The following is a 21,253-nucleotide window of genomic DNA, read 5'->3' as shown; positions in this document are numbered from 1 at the left end:
TGTAATGGTAACACATAATAATGGTTTATTTAATGTAATTACTAACATGAACAAACATTAAACAATACATTTACTACAGTATTTATTAATAATAATGGTATTTAATGAAAATAATGTTGTTCACTGTTAGTTCTTGTTAACTCACGGTGCATTAATTAATGTTAACAAGCAAAACTTTGGATTTTTATAATGTATTAGTAAGTCCTGAAATGCTGTGCAAGATTGCTCATAATTCATGTTAGGAAATACATTAACTAACATTTTCAGCATCATTACTCCAGCGTTCAGTCTCACATGATCCTTCAGAAATCATTTTATCAGTCTGATCAGATGATGGCCTGTCATTTACTCTGCCAACATTTTCCTGTAGAAAATGTAACTTACTGTAAATCACTTACAGTGAAAATACTGTATTTGCATTTACAGTACCATTTATCTTGTTGTATATGTATTTACAGTATTGTATATCTTTACTGTAAAACGTACATTAAATTTTCATGGTCACACTTTTTTTTTGATGGTCCTGAATTTAGTTACATTGTATTTAAATGCCAAGTTGCCAACTAATTCTCATTAGATTATAAGTAGACTGTTAGGTTGTGGTTAGGGTTTGTGTAAGTTGACATGTACTTGCAAAGTTTCTTATAGTCAGTTAAATGTCTGTTGAAGGAGCAGTATCAACAGATATTAAGCAGACAGTCTACTAATACTCAAATAGACCATCAAAAAAAGTCATACCAATTTCACAATACAAATTTAAAATACAGTAACTTACTGCATAACTGTCCTACAGTAAAACACAGTTCATATTACAATTAAATACTATTTACAAAATGTAAAAAAATTGTTAACAGTGAATAAGGGCTTAAATTACATTATATATACTAATAATCAGAGTTGGATGTAACGCGTTCCACAGTAACGCGTTACTGTATTCTAATTACATTTGTGAGGAACACAGTAATGTAACGAATTACATTTAAAATTTGTGTAATTTGATTACAGTTACTAAAGTCAATGTAATTGCATTACAAATAACCTGCATTACAAATACAGTAATTAAATGACGTACAATACTTACGTTATTAATTGACATTTTCCACTGCAACGTCAGTTAGTAAGCATGGTTGCTGATGAGAGTAGCTGCTTCTTTAAGTGGAAATACAGACATTACTTTAATTAATTGTGAGTAAAAACAAAAATTCTGATGTGAAATGCAGTCTATGTCCAGTCTCTAAAGAACTTTTGACTGCTATTAACTCGACCAGCAACTTGTTCAAGCACTTGAACAGAAAGCATTCTACGACAATACGTGTCACCAAGGAGGACACCGGCGCCCAAAAAAAATGGTGGCCCAACTCAGCCTACAAAGGATAAATTGAGTTTTTGTGCAGTATCGGGAGTAAAGGCACCTTCTAAAATGTGAAGAGAAGCGTAGCTGCTTATGGGGCCGTTCACATATCGCGTCTTTTGTTTGGGTGCACATATTGGGAGTGCTCACATTTCCCAGGTGTGCCCAGTTAAAAACCGTGAGTCACGTGACAAGACCTGACCAATCAGCTTCATACTTTGTATGGAATATACACATTTCAGTAGACTAATTACCTCAGACAAACACAGAACACCCAAACACTGCAGTGTTTTTTCATACCATGGATGTCAATGGCTACAGATATCCAGTTTTCTTCTAAATATCTTCTTTTGTGTTAAAAAAAGACAAACAGGATTGGAAAAAGTGAATTATGAGAGAATTTTAAGTTTTGGGCGAACTCTTTAAGTATTTTGAATATGTCAAGCTGCTGTGATCAACCCATTGTAATCCCATTGTTCTCAGTGAATATTAAATTACTGAAAGAGCTGCAGTTTATTTTGTATTTTTATAGGTATATTTTATATGTTTTAAAAGTAACTTCAAAGTAAAGTAATTAGTAATCTGATTACTTTTTACATGAAACAATTAGTCATGTAATCAGATTACAATGTTCCAGTAGTAATCAGTAATCTTACCCATCACTGCTAATAATACTAATAATTATAGATACTAATTATATATACTAATAATACTAACTTATATAAGACCTTGACATCAATTTTGATTAAATGCATTATCTCTAAATAATCATTTTAAATCCTATACTTTTTTTTAAGGTACTCATGTGTGTATTTTGTCAAGTTTTAATTAATTTCATTGTTGTTGTTTTAGTCCAAAAGAAAAAATATCATTAAAGAAACATACTCTGTCAAGTCTTATCATTTTAATGCATTTTTAAAATAAATAAATAAAAGTTACCCGACTTTTCTGTTTTTTTTTTTTTTTTTTTGTCGTGTTATTTTTTTTTTAACAGTACACATTTTTCCATTGCAACATCAATTGAAATCCAATTAGTAACGCTGTGCATGTACCATCTCCTTCTCATCACCATGCTTAAACCACAACATCACACATGTCAGTATAGTTTTTTTCCTCTCCCTATAGCCTAGTTCCTGTCAGGCCTGTTTAGGGTCTCCCTGGTTGCCTCCACCGGCAGCTGTAGGTCATCAGAGAGCCCTGAAACAAACGTTAGCCAACCCACCCCCCCTCTTCAAACACCCTACTCCAAATATTGACCCTAAAATGTGTGTCCCGAAAGCACAGTGTACTGAGAGATGATTTTGTAGGCTCATACAGGCTGAATTTATGGCCGCTCTACACTGAAGGACTCCTCATGGCAGCAGGATCTATGCTTGACTGCAAACGGCTTCAAATTCTTCTCCTTTTTTTTTCGCTCACACTGGAGCAAATGGATTTCTGCAGGCTTTACTTTTTTTCTTCTTCTTCTTCTTCTTTCTTCTGAAAGCAGGACATTGTCATCTGGAAGCATTTATTCTTTTGATTCATGAAAGCCCCCTATTGCATTTCATCTGTCACAAAGCTCAGAAAGAGAAACGGTTGCGTTGAAATGACAGAAACATTATCGAGTGCTTTCGCTTATAGCTGTCTGACAAAACTACAAATGCTGGAAACATGTTGATTTTGAAGTCATATAATGTTACATGGTGCCTGGTATGGATGCATGTTAAATGTTTATCATAATCATCCATACTGTGGTTCATGTTGTCATGTAAAAAAATATAGAATTATAAGTATAGTAGGGTTTTTAAGTATTTTTCGTGTATGGAATTATATCGATTTGTTATGTACAAGTACACTGTAATCCCGAATAAGTTGGCAAAACTCAAAAAATTTGAGGTAATCAGTTACGTCAATTTTTCAAAGTTTTGAAATATTCTATTTTAAGTAAGCAGAACCATCATGTTTTGAGTTTGCTGAACTCATCCAAGGTACTTTCTCCCAACTTAAAATATGCAGTTTAACCAGCTCATACATTTTAATAGCAATTAACTTAAATGTTTTAATTTCTCTCAACTTTAAATATGGAGTTACCCAGCTCATGCATTTTAATAGCAAGTAACTTAAATGTTTTAATTTCTCTCAACTTTAAATATGGAGTTACCCAGCTCATGCATTTTAATAGCAAGTAACTTAAATGTTTTAATTTTTCCAAACTTTAAATATGGAGTTACCCAGCCCATACATTTTAATAGCAATTACTGTAATTCTTTTAATTTTTTCCAACTTTAAATACTTAATAATCTATCTCATACATTTTGATAGAAATTATTATTATATTAAATTAGCTGTTCCATTTTGAGTTTCACAAGCGAAATTAGTCCTATTGTTAATCTGAAAAAACCCGTAAATATTAGAAAATGCAGCTGTAATTTCAAACACACAATGCCATTTTTTACATTTATTTTTAAGCAAGAAACATCCAACAGGTAACTTTACCTTAACTGTCCAACAGGTAAAAATGAATACCAACATGAAAGTTAACAATAAACATTGTTGACTAGTTGTTACTTTCATGATTGATTCATGATTTTTTTTTAAAGTATACTTCACTGAGAGATTCTTGTTTTAATCTTTTAACGTGAGGCACATAAACTGACCACAGAGACCTGAATACTTGGAACACTACACACAATGACAGTAACAATCTATGCTTTTTCTGTGTGAATTAGTTTTTTTTTGAGTAGCAAATGAAGTCCAGATGTCATAAAACAGGGAAAAATTACACCTAACAACAAAAACGATGATAAAAACAATGTAAATACAACTGGAAAACAGCAAAGAATGCTAAATGTTCCATTGTTGTAGATCCAGTATCATACGGTTAAGAAGATTTTATGTAAGGGGGTTGTTCACCCTAAATGAAAGCCCATCATTTACGCATGCATGACTTGTTCCAAACCTGTGTCTTTTAGTTGTTGTTGTTGTTTTAAACATAAAAAAAAGGTTTTGAAAAATGTTGTAAAGCTGTAATCAATGACATTGATGATAGGAAAAACAAATACTATGGAAGTCAATGCATACAGGTTTCCAACATTCTATAAAATAACTTTAAACAGATTTGGAACAAGTGAAGCGTGAGTAAATGATGACAATTTTAATTTTTGGGTGAACTGTGCCTTCAATTTTAATACTTGGATATTGAATCATTGTAAAACATGAACAATTTCAAGTAAAATATCCATATAAGTTCAAGGTTTCATTTTTAGAGAATTTATCTTTATATTTTTATTTGTGCCAGAACTAAAAAGCTTATATAGAAAATGTATTGTATTTATATTTATTTATTTATTTAATTATTTGTTTGTTCTAGAATATTTACTTCTTCACAGAATCATTTTTATCTTTGCAGGATCTAATTACAATGATCAAATAAAATATGGAGACAATATGCAATACAATAGATTTATTGAAACAGACAGTGTTGGGGGTAACGCAATACAAGTAACGCAAGTTACGTGATAACATTATGTAAGTAGGAGTATATAATGCATTCAAAATTAAGTATAATAATTGAGTTACTTTAAAAATGTAATGTGAGTTACCTTTTAGTTTAGTTAATTTACTTTTTAAAAACTGAATTGCTAAATTAAAATGCCTGTAGTCACGTTGAATCCTGCACACACAGAGAGAATGCAGGAACAGACAGAAAGGAAAATAGCAGAGCCTTACATTTCTGCGATGGAAATAAATATTATTTTGAACACATGGAAGAAAAAGAAAAGAGGATTATCTGAATGGACAGTGATTTTACTTTTTAATACAGCAAGTACAAAAGTAGCAAACACTTTGCTTTAAACTTAATTAATAACTTTAAAATGAATCTGTATATACGGCATGTATAACTCTGGGGTCTCGAAGTTCTCAGAAGATCCTACATTAATTGTTTATGTTTTTTTAAAGGTAAATGGAGGTTATACAGTGTGTTGTTAATTGCAGAGCTCCTCTGTTTTTAAAAAAAAGAAGAAGAAGCAACCCCTTGCAAGTACTGAAAGAGATCAAGCCTCAGCCAGGGCATAAAAAGTAATGCTAAAGTAAATTTAAAAGTAACGTAACCCATTACTTATCATAAAAAGTAACTAAGTAACGCAACTAGTTACTTTTTTGGTGAGTAACTCAATATTGTAATGCATTATTTTCTAAAGTACTTTCTAAAGTATCTTTCCCCAACACTGGAAACAAATTCACATTTACATGTTGTTTCTTGCTAGTTTTGCATCACAAAATTGTCCTAAAACCAGAACTTCCATTTCCAATGTCTGACCTGTTATTTCACTTGCTGTATTTTACTCTTCACAGATCTGAAGTGTCTAAAACATCAGTAGCATTCATCCACAAACCAGACAGACGGTATAATGGGGCCAGTCAGACGGTGTCCCGCTGTTGCCTGGACACAGAGCAGGATCGACACTCACCCACAGGACGTGCAGAGACTGTGTCTGACACCAGTAAGACAAATATTGACATTACACAAGCATTTTTGTTGATGTGCAGTTTGGAAATAATTCCAACTTGCAATTTTCTTTTTTTCATTATAAGTCAATATTATATACTACATATATGCATATTTATGTCTACCCCCGTTAAAATGTTACATATGGAATTTGATTTCACATATTTAAAATATGCTGCCTGACATAAGTCTTGTCATCGATCCCAGTTGTAAGAGCAACAAATAATAACTTGACTTCTTGTTGATCATTTGGAAAAGTGGCAGAAGGTAGATTTTTCAGATGAATCATCTGTGCAACTGCATCCCAATCATCACAAATACTGCAGAAGACCTATTGGAACCCACATAGACCCAAGAATCACCTAGAAATCAGTCAAGTTTGGTGAAGGAAAAAAATCATGGTTTGGAAAGATCTGCAAAGTAGATGGCAACATCAACAGCCTGAGGTATCAACACATTTCAGCTGCCCATTACACTACAAACCACAGGAGAGGGCAAATTCTTCAGCAGGATAGTGCTCCCTCTCGTACATCAGCCTCCGCATCAAAGTTCTTGAAACCAAAGAAGGAACAAGGTGCTCCAGGGTTGGCCAGCCCAGTCACCAGAAATGAACATTATTGAGCCTGTCTGGGGTAAGATGAAGGAGGAGGCATTGAAGATGAATCCAAAGAATCTTGATGAGCTCTGGAAGTCCTGTAAGAACGCTTTCTTTGCCATTCCAGATGACTTTATTAATAAGTTATTTGAGTCACTGCAGAGATTTATGGATGCAGTCCTCCAAGCTCATAAGAGTCATACACAATACTAGTTCTTTTTCCACTGCACCATGACTTTATATTCTATACTGTACATTGTTTCAGTTAAATGACAAGACTTTTGTCTAAGCAAAGTCAGACCTTACTGTCTTAATTAAATAATTAAAAATCAAGACATGATCATATTTTATTTTGGTAAAATAAGCATAATCTAGAGGCCTTTGCCTTTCATATAAGCCACTTCAGATACCAAATGATCAACTAAAAGTTATTGTTTGTTGTTTCTAAAACACGGATAGAGACTTTTGTCAGGTAGTGTATGTCATATATGCATATATTTAGAAATAATGCAAAAATGACTGCTTAGATATATTTTTTTTCTACCATTGGAATTACAAATATGTCCATATATGTTCAAATATCTTAACTATAATTTTATAATGTGCTTATATATAACCATATATTAAAATATTGCTTGGAAATATAGCTAGGAAATAGAGTTTTTTTTAACTTTTGTAAGTAATATTGTCAATATTATTAGCCTCATTTAGAAATATATAATTTTTATTGTCTACAGAACAAACCACTGTTAACCAATAACTAGCCTAATTATACTAACTTGACTAGTAGTACGTAGTAACCTAGTTAAGTTTTAAATGGCACTTTAAGCCGAATACTAGTGTCTTGTAAAATAAGTAGAAAAATATTATGTTCTCTCACTATGGCAAAGACGATATGAATGAGTAATTAGAAATTAGGTAGTAAAAAATGTGTTGAAAAAAATATCTCCATTAAGCTACAATTTGGATTTTTAAAATAAATTTTTCAGAAGGGCGAGCAATTTTGACTTCAACTGTACACTGAAAAAAATTCAAGCAGTACTTCATCCAATTACAATGTATCTTTCATTTCAGTTGAATATTATTTGTTTTATTTTTATTTAATATATTTTAAGTTCAAAGCATAGTTAAATATAAATGCTTTTGATTAAGAGCTTGACTAAGAAATATTTGTTTTGACCAATGTACAATTTTAAGGTTACTCACACAGGCCAGTACATGCGTATTAAACAGAAACTCAATATTGCAATGACCTGGCCCACAGCACTATAGCCAGATGCATCATTGGAAATGGTTTAGAGTTTGTGTTATAATAGTTAAAATATATGTTATAAACTTTATGTGTGTTTATGTTTGCGTTGGCTTCTTTGATTGAGCCCAATATTTCATTTATTTATAAAATATTGTTCATTACCATCAACGAGGGTAGTTTGTAAAGGAAGCATGCTACACTCTCAGAAATAAAGGTACGTGAGCTGTCGCTGGGATGGTACCTTTTCATAGGATACAAAAAAGGTCCATATTAATACCTCAAGGGTACATATTAGTTCTTAAAAAGTACAAAAGTGTTCCCCTTAAACTTTTTAGGTACTAATATATACTTTTGATGTACCAATATGGACCCTTCAAGTCCAAATGGGTACCTTTTGAAAAGGTACCACCCCAATGACAGCTCATGTACCTTTATTTGAGAGTGTAGTGGTATGTTCTGAGCTGAGAATAAAAAGGTTAAAATAGGACATTTATGAGAATTGTTGTTTTGATTAAAGCTATATCTTCTTGTTTAGATCAAAAAGAGAATTTAAACAACAAGACAAATATGCTTTGTACCAGGCTATATAAAATTGTTCTCATGGAGAATATTGTTTATGGACAATTATTTATTTTCCACTGGGTCAAGTGATAAAATTTAGATGTGAACCATTACCCTAATTTCTTTTAATCAGATGAATGAAATCTTTTTTCCAGTGTATATAATTATATCTAATACATTTTAACATTTATGTACATACGTGTAATTCCAATTTATACAAGAGAAATTTTACAAATAAATATAAGAGATTATATATAGAATATATATAATAATAAGATATTTAATGTGTGTGTATGTGTGTGTAGTGGAGGAGCAGCTGTTTCGTTCAGTGGAGGGTCAAGCGGCGTCCGATGAAGAGGAGGAGAGATGGACAGGAGAACAGCAGAGACAGGTGGATGAGGTCAAGAGAATCCTCACCAGACTGTCCTGCTGTGGAGACAGGTACTCCCATAACCCCACATAAAAATACACACCTATTTAATACCATATCACTAAATTGATGTATCCTAAATCTTATAATTCTCTCCTATCCACCTTTTCCTATGCCTCGTAATGCTTTTCGTGAAATATATTTGTAACTTCCATTAAAATTGTCAAATATCTGTAAGGCTAAATATGTAGTTGATGAATAATTCCAAAACCTCGAAACAAGTCTTTCCGCAACAATATTACGGACTTGTATTGAATATTGCTGTACTCTACGAGAAATCAATCTGAAGGATCAAAACATAGTGAACTCAAAAGAGCTTTAGTTACTGTGAGGAAATACTGTAGGCCACACATCCATATTATTTAATGCTTGTTTATCATAATTTATCATTTGATTTAATGTTTATTTACAGGATGTAAATGTTTATTCGATAAGCAGATGTTTATGTATGTGTTTTTGACGTGTTTGCTTTATTTATTTACTTTTTCCTTCCCTTTCTAATTGTGTATTTTTGTTCTTTTCTTTTGTTCACCGTTGTCCTCTCTTCTACACCACAAAAAAAATAAGCTTTTCTTAGATTTTTTATCTTGTTTCTAGTCCAGATATTGAAAGAGTATTAAAGAAAGAAGAATTTTCTTGACCAGCAAAAAATATTGTCTTGTTTTAAGACATAATATGCCAAAAAATTAGCAAAATTTTCCTTAAAACAAGCAAAATAATCTGATGTCAAAACGAAAAATAAGATTATTTTGCTTACCCCATTGGCAGATTGATTAGCTTGTTTTAAGGAAAAACTCACTTAATTTTGGCATATTATATCTTAAAACAAGACAATCGTTTTGGCTTGTCTAGAAAATGCTTCTTGAATTAAGAATTTTTAGATATTTGGACTAGAAACAAGACAAAAACTCTCTTTTTTTGCAGTGTATGTACATGAGAGGATGACAGCTCCTAATTTTTAGAGTGCACGCTAGTGAATGTTAAAAACAAGCAGAAACAGATAGTTTATTATTCATGTATGATTGTTGGAACGTATTTGTGTGTGGGTTGACCTCTCAGTCCATTATGATAATGGTGCAGTCCCACTATTATAAGGGCTGGATTTGCATTAGTGACCATTTTTTTAGATGTGAGCCACGTAAAATTTATTTCTTGTTTTATTTATTATTTTTAACCTATTTATATGGCTTATATTTCCTTTGCTATGAAATTTTTTTTCCTGTGTTTTTGAAGTATCATGAGAGCTACAGATATGCTTGTGATACGACTATAATGTCACATTATCATATCATTGATGACATTATTTTGATGAATAAAAATAAAGCACAAAGCCAAACCTACAGTATCTCTCTCACTCCTTATTAATCTCATCATTTAATGTGATTTCATTCAGTTCTTTTAAATGGACATTCCCCAACCGGGAAATATATTCCCTAATTTTAAAAAGGTGGGAAAAGGTGGATAATAATATGTGAAAGTACTGTACATGAGGCGAGTCTGAATTCAAAGTATTCAAAGAACAGTGGTGCGAAACGTATCCACATCACCTAATATTTTAGCTAGGTTTTTGAAATGCGCATCCAATGGACACATGACAGATCTGGTACCTCTAAATCACATTCATACTTTTCATTTTTATACTATAAAGTATCCATAGACAGTAATTGATTCAGGATCCCCCTGAGTTCATAATTAACTTTGGAGTGAAATGAAATCTAAGAATAAATAAATGGCTTTCAGAAAACATTCTGACAAATTAATAGTGATTTCTATTCACTTGATGGAAAATACTCTTGACATACTCTTGGCTCTTGATGTGTTTTGTGTGCTCTCAGGTGTGATGAGAAGGCAGTGAAGAAGCTGTTGTCTCATTTTGGAGATTCTCGCACAGAGGAGAGCCAGACGGCAGTGTTGGAGCTGTTGGAGAAGGTCACAAGACTCAACAAACAACTGGAGCTGAAGGAGAGTCAGGCCAGGAGAGCAGAGATGGACACAGACCAGGTATGACTGCACCGCATTCAACCATATATACAGTGCTCAGTATAAATGAGTACATCCCGTTTTAAAAATGCATATATATGTTTTAGTCAATGACTAAAACAGTTATAGTCATTAAAATAAAAGTTTGGTTACCTAAAAAAAAGAAATAGATTACATTTGCATTTAAATTTTGGACTTATTACAACAATAAAATTACAAATTACACAATTTTAACGACATTTTATATTTTTTATATATTTTTTTCTTCATTTTTCTTAATTTTTTTTCTGTTTATTAAAATTGATCTTAATTTTTTTTTTTTTTTTTGCTAGATTAGTATATATATATATATATATATATATATATATATATATATATATATATATATATATAAAATATTATAATGTTTTTACACAAATATATTATTGTAAAGCATTCTTTAAAAATATAAATTTAAAAGAGAGATCTAAAACACTTGAAAATGCTCAAGTCAATTTATAAACTTTTATGCAGTTTCTACTAAAGTAAACTGAAACGCCTAGTTTTAGACCACAATAATTCATTAGTATGTTGTAGGGCCTTCTTTTGTGGCCAATACAACATCAGTTCGTCTTGGGCATGACAGATACACCTCCTGCACAGTGGCCAGAGGGATTTTGAGCCATTTATTTTGCAGGATAGTGGCCAGGTCACTATGTGATGCTGGTGGAGAAAAACCTTTCCTGACTCGCTCCTCAAAAACACCCCAAAGTGGCTCGATAATATGGTGACTGTGCATATTATGGTGATGTTGAACTTTCATGTTTATCAAACTACTCTGTCATCAGTCTTGCTGTGTGTATTGGTGCATTATCATCCTGATACATGGCACCACATTGAGGATACAATGTTTGAACCATCAGGTGCACATGCTCCTCCAGAATAGATCAGCAGTACTTGGCAGAGACGCGCCCATCTAGTGCAAGTATTGGGCTTAGGGAATGCCATGATATTGCAGCACAAACCATCACTGATCCACCCTCATGCTTCACTCTGGGCATGCAATAATCTGGGTGATACGCTTCTTTGGGGCTTCTCCACACCGTAACTCTCCCAGATGTGGGAAAGACAGTGAAGCTTGACTCATCAGAGAACAATACATGTTTCACATTGTCCACAGCCCAAGATTCTATCCGTCTACTCGTCTACTTTCTAATCTACTCTATTCGATTCTATTCTATAAGATTCTGTTCGCCTACTCTAGATTCTAGTCTATTTGTGCTTGTGTAGTGAGGATTTGAAGCACTTTTCTATTTGTGTTTGCGCTGTGTTTAATTGACCTAACAACTAAATATTTGAATTGAATTGAAGAGTTGGGTGGAGTAAGGGTGGAGTGAGAGGATTGTATCACACACTGAGGAAGGCATTGTGCTGAAACGTTTGTGTCTTTAAATCACCCGAAGAATGTAAAAAGAAAAACAGTACGAAGCAATTACTTGATGAATGCGAATCATTACCTTTTTGAATAATAGCATTGACAAGATTGACGCACCAAAGAAGTTTCTTTAAAAAGCTGCAAGAACGCAGGGCAAACTTCAGCAACTCTACGCAATTGAATAAGAGTTGCCACAGAAACTAATGTGTATCTAATAAATATCTAACATAACATCTAATATCTGAATTGGAGGCTAGAAGAGGAGAATCACATTAAACTCTAAACACACACACACACACACACAGTAAATCAGCAGTTGAAATACATATCAAAGATTTCAAATACTTAATGAGACATTTTCATACTCTGGGGCACAAGTTCATCCAAATAAACTTTGGCTGCTGCTCTTTAAAATGCCTTACGTCACCAGAGCAGGACTTTCTGTTCTGTTTTACTTTTACATTCGTGGTTGCTTTCGGGTGCAGGGGTGTAAAATTAGATTACAAGGCAGTTGCCCACCGAGCGCTTGTTATGAGAATGACGGGCTTCAAAGAAAAGCCACAGCTCTCGCTCTCCCACCAGCAGCATGCGTGTGTTTATATGAGCAGCCCTTTCTGAAGCACAAAATATACCTAGACTGCGTTCAAAATCACCCCCTGCACCCTTTTTCTATATTACCTACAATAGTCGACTAATACAGTCCACCTGTGAAGTGAATGAGTGAATACTGACATTGAATTATTTTAATAATCATTTGATACTTAGCAACCCCAATAGCAATGAAAGATTTACCTTGTGTAACACGTTTAATCCTATTAAAAACATTTAAAATACATTTATACTTGTTTGATTTAGACTGTATCCACATTGGACTAGCATGTTTTGGAAAATGGATGGGGCATCTTCTGCATTAGTTCCACCATGAATTTTTTGTCTATAATTCATGGTTGTATAGTCATTATTGCAGTGCATTGTGGGTGATGTTAGACACTTGTAATGTTTTTGTTTGTTTGCTTGTTTAGATAATGTAAATATAACGTACATGAACAGTCAAATGCTCTGCCTTTCTTTTAAGGTGCTTTCACACCTAGACTTTTGTTTCAGTACCTGGTGCGATTCCCCAGTTAGTGCGATTCGTTTGGCATATGTGAATCCAGCAATCGCGCTCGGATCCGCACCAAAAAAATCGGTCCGAGACCGCCTGAATGAGGTGGTCTCGGCCCGATTGAAACGAACTCTGGAGTGGATCGTTTGTAATGAGAAAGCAAAACGATCTGAACCAGGCTATATCACAGTGTATTATGGATATGTAATAGGCATATATATATATGGCTATATGAAGAGACAATTATGAGTAGGGTGGGATGTCATTATGTTTTATGTCAAATACGAAAGTGAAAGCATGCTGAACTATTAGCGAGAGCTATTTATGCGTTAGGAAAACTGACCGAACTACAGTCTTGGCTTATCAGTTATTTCTCTCTATAATGTAAAGCCTAAAGTGCATAATTCTAGCAAAGGGCTATGTATGAGAAAGTCTAACTCTAAGTCTAACTCTGATTCATACTTGGTGATGATGTCTGTGGGTGTCACCATTCAAAATTAAAGCGCAGCTTTTCGCTTATAATGTCTTATTGCTCATCATCAAAAATTAAAATAAGGACGCATGACAGCTGAGCGGGACTCTGAGAAATAAACTGTGAAACTCTGACCAATGGGAGGAGAGTTTACTCACACGTGACTTGTTTTAGCTCTTTTGGTTCATTTAGAAACTTTGCCATGTGAAAGTGAACCGCACAAGTACAAAGTGCAACATTGTAAGAATTTTAATCTCTGTTTCAGAACAAAACAGGTGCCTTAAAGTAGGTAATTCAATAGCATGCATGCAGATTAATTCTTCAAAATAGCCAGAAAAAATATTCTGATGTTTTTTACTTTTTCTGCACAGAATTATTCAAATAAATAAATAAATATACAAATAAATAAATAAATATTTATATATTTATTAAATCAGCAGATTTCTACTTAAGGATTTTTGAGAGTATGAGCTGAATTAACGAAAAATTATTCAACTTTTATTTAAGGTTTAAAAGGCTAAATCAATCAATTAGAATCACTTGTGAAATAAAATGTGTTTAATTTAAAGACTTTTGGCTCATATTGCCTTCCATAAGCACTTTTGCATTCTCAAATTTTGTCATTTTTAATTTAAAGACTTTTGTCCCATATGGCCTTCCATAAGCTCTTTTGTTTCATAAAATGTTCTCATGTTTAATTTAATGACTTTTGGCCCCTGTTGCCTTCCATAAGCACTTGTGCATTATTACATTTTGTCACATTTAATTTAAAGACTTTTAGCCCATGTGGCCTTCCATAAGCTTTTGCGTATTATAAACATTTTCGTGTTTAATATAAAGATTTTTGTCTCCTTTTGCCTTACATAATCACTTTTACGTTATCAAATTTTGTCATGTTTAATTTAAAGACTTTTGGCCAGTATGTCCTTTAATAGGCACCTGTGTATCAGATTTTGCATGTTTAATTTAAAGACTTTTGTCCCATTTGGCCTTCCATAAGCTCTTGGGTATTAAAAAAGTTTGCATGTTTAATTAAAAGACTTTTGGCCTCTATTATCTTTTATAAGCTCTTGTGTATTATCAAATTTTATCGTGTTTAATTTAAAGACTTTTGGCCAGTATGTCCTTTTATAAGCACCTGTGTATCAAATTTTGCATGTTTAATTTAAAGACGTTTGTCCCATTTGGCCTTCCATAAGCACTTGTGTATTATCAAATGTTGTTATGTTGAATTTAAAGACTTTTACACTGCATGGCCTTCATAAGCACTGGTGTATCATGCTTAGGATGAAATTGTGTCACACACATTGTAAACAAACCCTAGCATAAAAACCAGAGTATTCTTTGGTCTAAGATGACCACAGGAATAAACCACCAGGCCTCACACAATTACATGTACATTGAGCTGTTAGACACAGATCAGCTGCGACGCACCAGACATGAACTACTTTCCTAGAGTTTTTTTAAACGGGCCCCACACATTTTCATGGAAAAAAAAATTGCTCTGGGCATAACCAGTTTGGGACGAGCCTAAACGTGCACACAGGCAGCAGATGTGGATTTTTGACATATGGTCAGACAGGCTGAAAACAAGCATATCTCAACTATTTCTGTCTGAGAAATGATGTGCCTCCGCTGAATTATGGGCTATCGCCACATCTGGCAGAGATTCCTAAATTCATTGTGTTTTTGGAGCGTTGGTGTTTACATATATATGCTCAAGGTCATTGGTGTGTGTGTGTATGCAGATGAGGGATGCGCTAGTGCAGGAGCTGCAGCAGAAGGCTGAGGAGACGGAGCTGCTTCACCTGGAGCTGCAGATGCTGGAGACAGAACGGGTGCGTTTGTCTCTGGTGGAGGACAAACTGATGGATGTGCTGCAGCTTCTTCAGCAGCTGCGGGAGCTGGTCAGTCACATTCAGTGATCCAACTGTAAATGCCTCCATGTAAAAGTAATAAATGTTCAGATTTATTTGTGATTTTAAATAAAGATTCGACTTTCTTTTAACATAAGCTCATTTTAAAACTCCCCTAGACTCCCATTTCCCATTTAAAACTCCCATTTTTAATCCATTCAGCACATTTCCGGGTCTGGCAGGAGCACTTTTAGCTTAGCTTAGCATAGATCATTGAGTTGGATTAGACCATTAGCGTCTTTCTTAAAAAATTCCAAAAAGAGTTTTGATCATTTTACAATTTAAAGCTTGAAATTTTGTAGTTACATCGTGTACTAAGAAAGTGAAAACTTACTTCTTTCTGGGTCAGTTTGACAAGGAACTATACTCTCATTCTGGTGTAATAATCAAGGAATTTAGCTGCTATACCATGACTGCAACAGGCACAATGATATTATGTAGTACTGTTACTTATCTTGTTAAATTGTTCTTTATAAATCCTTAAATGGTCTGGCACCACCTTACTTATCACACATGTATATAATCCTGGTAGGTCACTAAGGTCTTCTGATCAGTTTATTCTTTCTGTACCAAGGTTCTGGTGTAAGCGAAGTGGGGATCGGGGATTTGCTGTTTTCGCCCCAAAACTCTGGAACAAGCTTCTACCATCATTAGACACGCTCCGACTTTATCTGTTTTTAAAAAGCTTCTGAAACGGCATCATTGTTCTTTAGCATTTGAGCCTTTTTAATGTTGAGCAGTTTACCTGTTTGATTGTTATGTATGTGATGTAGGACAATTTAATTTGTATTGATTGTGTTGTAAAAAATGTGCTATATAAATAAACTAACTAACTAGTTACCTATCTAGGGACAATTTTTAGGTGCTGTTTAATATCATTGAGCCTGCTGCAGCTATGATAGGGCAGAAAAGTTCTTCAATTGTTACGTTTCATACGTTCTTAATGGTTTCACAGTTATTGTAACAAACTAATTTCCCCTAAACAAAATGAATTAGTTTTAACTTCTGTGCTTTTGCCTTTTAATATATATATTTTTAAATGCAGTTAATATTTTCACTATATGACAGGCTGGTTGACTTGCATACTGAATTATCTTTAAATGTAATTTACGTTTATATTAATTTTTATTGGAGTTTTAATTAATTTGAACCTTAAATTTTGCTCTAAAATTGGATTCACTTTCCCAGTGCTAAGTTGTGGAGTAGAAAATATGCCAGAGTAGTTGGTGGTTCATTTCGATGTGGTGGCCCCTGATAAATCAGGGACTAAGCTGAAGGAAATTGAATAAATGAATTGGATTGTTTTTGTTGTAATCATGAATTATATTTTCTGCATTTTATAGTCCATAATTAACCTTAACAACCACATAGCAACACCCTGCCAACAACCAAAACACTTTTATAACTAGTTTTTGCATGGGCAAACAGTACATGTTTTCTTCATAAAATGTACAATTAATTGTTGTTCAACGTAACATTAGGCGTGAGAATGTTTTGTCTTTTATTTATTATTTATTAATGTTTACTGTGTTTTTTCATCATTATTATTATTGTAGAACGTGTCAAGAAGATCTTTAGGAAAGATTTTACTCAGCACACTGGAGTCCTGCAGTGATCCTCAGCATGGTAAGAGACACAAAACCTTTTAACATGCCAGCTTTGCTCTTATAAAACCTTCAATGTTTACCAGGCCTGGTATGCAATGAAGTGAGGCAGAAGTATTGGACATGAAGTGGGCTGCTAAAGACACCACTTTAAACTGTTTTAATTTAAACAATGATGTAAAAAAATTAAAATCTGCATTATTTGTACAGAGTGGCGTATAGAAGCCCATTCCCACCACTGAATTAGTCATAATTCCGAGGTATAAAGTCAGAATTCCAAGTTATAAAGTCAGAATTTCAAATTGTAAAGTCAGAATTTTGCATTATAAAGTCAGAATTCCGAGTAATAAAGTCAGAATTCCGAATTATAAAGTCACAATTCCGAGTTATAAATTCAGAAGTCCGAGTCATAAAGTCAGAATTCCGAGTTATACAGTCAGAATTCTGAGTTATAAAGTCGCAATTCCAAGTTATAAAGTCAGAATTCTGCATTATTAAGTCAGAATTCTAAATTATAAAGTCATAATTCTGAGTTATACAGTCATAATTCTGAGTTATAAAGTCAGAATTCCGAGTTATAAAGTCAGAATTCTGCATTATAAAGTCACAATTCTGAGTTATAAAGTCGCAATTCCGAGTTATTAAGTAAGAATTGCGAGTTATAAAGGAGTTTCCTGTTATGGCGACTAACCATAAATGGAGTGTTAAAGACTCTTTCTTTAAGTTCTCTGTTGTGATCTGGTATGGATTCGCAGCCCAATTTTCCCAGTAAAGTCAGAATTCTGACTTTATAACTCGGAATTGTGACTTTATACATTTTTATTTTATTAAATAATTTATTTTTATCATTCAGTGGCAGGAATGGGCTTCCATAGTGGCGCTATAATGGTATTAACAATATTTTAAATAAAAAAAACATCTAAACTTCGTCTTCTCTGCAGGGAAAGCGCATATTTTGGAAGTGCTGAACGCTCTCTGTCATGAACTGACCGCGTGTGAAATTCTGTCTAACGGCGAGACCATAGAGCGATCACAGAGTCACCAGTCACTCACCAACTCGCTGCTCATCTCCTGCTAGATCTCCTTTACATTGCTGCCATCTGATGGTCAATGGATGATACGCACTCTCTAACTAGTAACGTTGGGCAATGGGACCAAAATTAGCCATTCATTTGTCTTTGTTTATATGTCTGTGTATAGTTGTGTAAATCATTTAGCTCATTTTCATTTATAATGACACATATTTCTGTAAATAGTTTGTGTAAATCATTTAGCCTGTTATCAATTAGAATGAAACATGACATTACTCATTTTTAAAGCATTTAAGGTAAGACACTGCAGGTAAATAAGGTAAAAAAAATTTTTAATAAATTATATATAGTTAGCAGCATACTTCCCCAGTTGATGTATTATGTTCAGTGGTGTAAAGTCAATTACAAATACTCAAATTACTGTAATTGGGGTGTTTTTCTCCGAAATTGTAATTTCATACGTAGTTTTAAAAGTGTGCTTTTACTTTCCCTTGAGTACATTTTTAGTGCAGTATCTGTAATTTTACTCCACTACTTTCCTTCAACAAGCAGTCATTACTTTATTATTTTGTTTACTGTATGATGACTGAAATGGCCTTAAACACCCAGCAGCACAAGATGTCAACATGACGCCAGATTGACGTTGTACCCCAATGTCGTGGGGACATTGTGTTTTGTTTGGAAATGAAAATCGAGTTGATGTCAGAACCCAATGTCAAGCTGAAGTCAATGTCCAACCAAAAATTAAACAAACACAAACGTCTAATGATGTTACAGCTTGACGTTGTGTGGACGTTACCACTATGACGTCTATCAGATGTTGGATTTCGGTTGCCATACCTGACGAATAAATGTCATTATTTGACGTCAATATGACGTTGGTTTAAGATGTTTGCTCGATGTTGTATTTTGGTCGCTTATTTCAACACAACATAAATCAACCAAATATCAACGTCATTTGCCATCGTTATTGGACACCAAAATAACGTTGTCATTAGATGCTGACTAGAAATTTAATTTTGGTCACCTGAAGTCACGACCTAAATCTAACATAAAATTAACATCTTATAATGGTATTAACTAAATGCACTACAGAATGTTACGTTTACACGCATTACATGTAAATGCATCAGCTTTTTACAGCTTAATTCTCACTACTCTTGACTACTTTTAAAAAGGTAACTTTTTACTCATACTTTCAGTAATATTAACAACAGATACTTTTACTCTACTTGCACTACATTTTAGGCAAGTACTCTTTCCACCACTGATTATATTAAAGGTGCCATAGAATGAAAATCTGAATATACCTAAGCATAGCTGAATAATAAAAGTTCAATCCATGAAAATGGCATACTGTCAGCCTCAAGCCTAATTGTTTCCCTCATTCTCATGTAAATCCTGAGAATGTAAAATCCCAGTGAAAAACAGGCCATTTGGAACAAAACACTGACTCTGGCTATACACATGGGATCATAAATATCAACGCCCCGGGCTGTGTTTGATTAGCCACAACATTTCCTAGTAAGATTATACACAACAGTTATATATTTTCCTTATTTTTAAGCATAACTAAGTTGTATTATACTTTGTATGTTGGACTCATTTTGAAAGAGTTAAGGGGCAGTTTTGTGAAGCAGGAAGCCATGGATTATAATAGAGCATTCACAGCTTGTCAGAATGCAAAATGCAGGATATACGGATTACAAATTTATTCAATGCCACCCTGAAGAGGCATGAAAGAGGTGTAAAATGTGCTTTTGTTAGTTAAACGTGTATTGTGAAACTTTCCATGTATGTTTGTCACGAGGCAACAGACATGTGCACGTTCATAATAAAGCAACAGACACGTGCACATTTGTAATTAAGCACAGCACATATAAACAGTTTAAAAATATATTTTGGATGTTTTCATTACATTAAACTGAAAAAAAAAACACCATCAAAAGCCAAAATGCCCACAATCTCAAAATTGGAAGGTGTATGAAAAAAAAAAAATCTGTGTTTTGCCCGCAGTGTCTCACCTTAAATCTACATTTCCTTACGTTTTGTTTTTTCTGTTTTGCAGTCATAAATTGTTGGTCAGTTTTATTTTAAAATACAGTGGTGTTCATAACATACAGGAACATCTGGTTGAAAACCACTCAGGTACAGACTATGTTAAGCTTATAATAACAATCAAGACTTGTTCAAGGGAAAAGCATCTATAAAGTGTGTATTACTTTACAGTTATGGATGTGAAAATAACTTGACAAAATAAAGCTTCCTCCATATCACACAAACAGACCGAGCTTGTCTTCTGTTGGTTTAATCTGGAATTATTGTATAGACCTGTTTACACGAAAGACGTAATATAATTAATTAATAATTATAATTAATATTACGGTATATAGACAGTCTAAAAAGGCGACACAGTAGCTCAGTGGTTAACACTGTCGCCTCACAGCAAAAAGGTCGCTGGTTCGAGCCTCGGCTGGGCCAGTTGGCATTTTTGTGTGGCGGTTGCATGTTCTCCCGTGTTTCCTCCGGGTGCTCTGGTTTCCCCCAAAGTCCAAATACATGCAGCATGGGTGAATTGGGTAGGCTAAATTGTCCGTAGCGAATGAATGAGTGTGTGTGTATGTTTTCCCTGTGATGGGTTGCAGCTGGAAAGGCATCCGCTGAATAAAGTATACGCTGGATAAGTTGGCGGTTCACTCTGCTGTGGTGACCCCAGATTAATAAAGGGACTAAGCCGAAAAGAAAATGAATGAATCTGTATGAATGAGAGTGTATGGGTGTTTCCTAGTACTGGGTTGCAGCTGGAAGGGCCTCCGCTGTGTAAAACATATGCTGGATAAGTTGGGGGTTCATTCCACTGTGGCGACCCCTGCTGAATAAAGGAACTAAGCTGAAAGAAAATGAATGAATGAACACTAAAAATGCTGGGTTATTTTAACCAAAATTGGGTAAAATATGGACAAAACTTAACTTTGGGTTCAATTTGGTCCAATAAACTTAAGACATAATAACGGTGGTTTGTTTTGCTCATATTTTACCCAAAATTGGGT

At 33.9% G+C, this 21,253-nt stretch overlaps 1 protein-coding gene across 1 annotated transcript in view; it reads left to right on the top strand.

The window, feature by feature from the left end:
• The window catches only part of efcc1 (EF-hand and coiled-coil domain containing 1), a 46,758-nt gene extending 26,273 nt beyond the window's left edge, over positions 1-20,485 (top strand). Inside the window, exons 3-8 of the mRNA XM_056468555.1 lie at positions 5,690-5,838; positions 8,557-8,692; positions 10,517-10,682; positions 15,401-15,559; positions 17,125-17,194; positions 18,114-20,485. Coding sequence (XP_056324530.1) covers positions 5,690-5,838; positions 8,557-8,692; positions 10,517-10,682; positions 15,401-15,559; positions 17,125-17,194; positions 18,114-18,250 — 817 coding nt within the window. The 3' untranslated portion in view covers positions 18,251-20,485. The remainder of the gene's footprint in view (positions 1-5,689; positions 5,839-8,556; positions 8,693-10,516; positions 10,683-15,400; positions 15,560-17,124; positions 17,195-18,113) is intronic.
• Positions 20,486-21,253: the final 768 nt, after the last annotated feature.

Source organism: Danio aesculapii, chromosome 11, assembly GCF_903798145.1.
Source record: "Danio aesculapii chromosome 11, fDanAes4.1, whole genome shotgun sequence".
Classification (NCBI taxonomy): domain Eukaryota; kingdom Metazoa; phylum Chordata; class Actinopteri; order Cypriniformes; family Danionidae; genus Danio; species Danio aesculapii.
The sequence above is the reverse complement of the archived record's forward strand: the minus strand, read 5'-3'. Positions and strand labels throughout refer to the sequence as shown.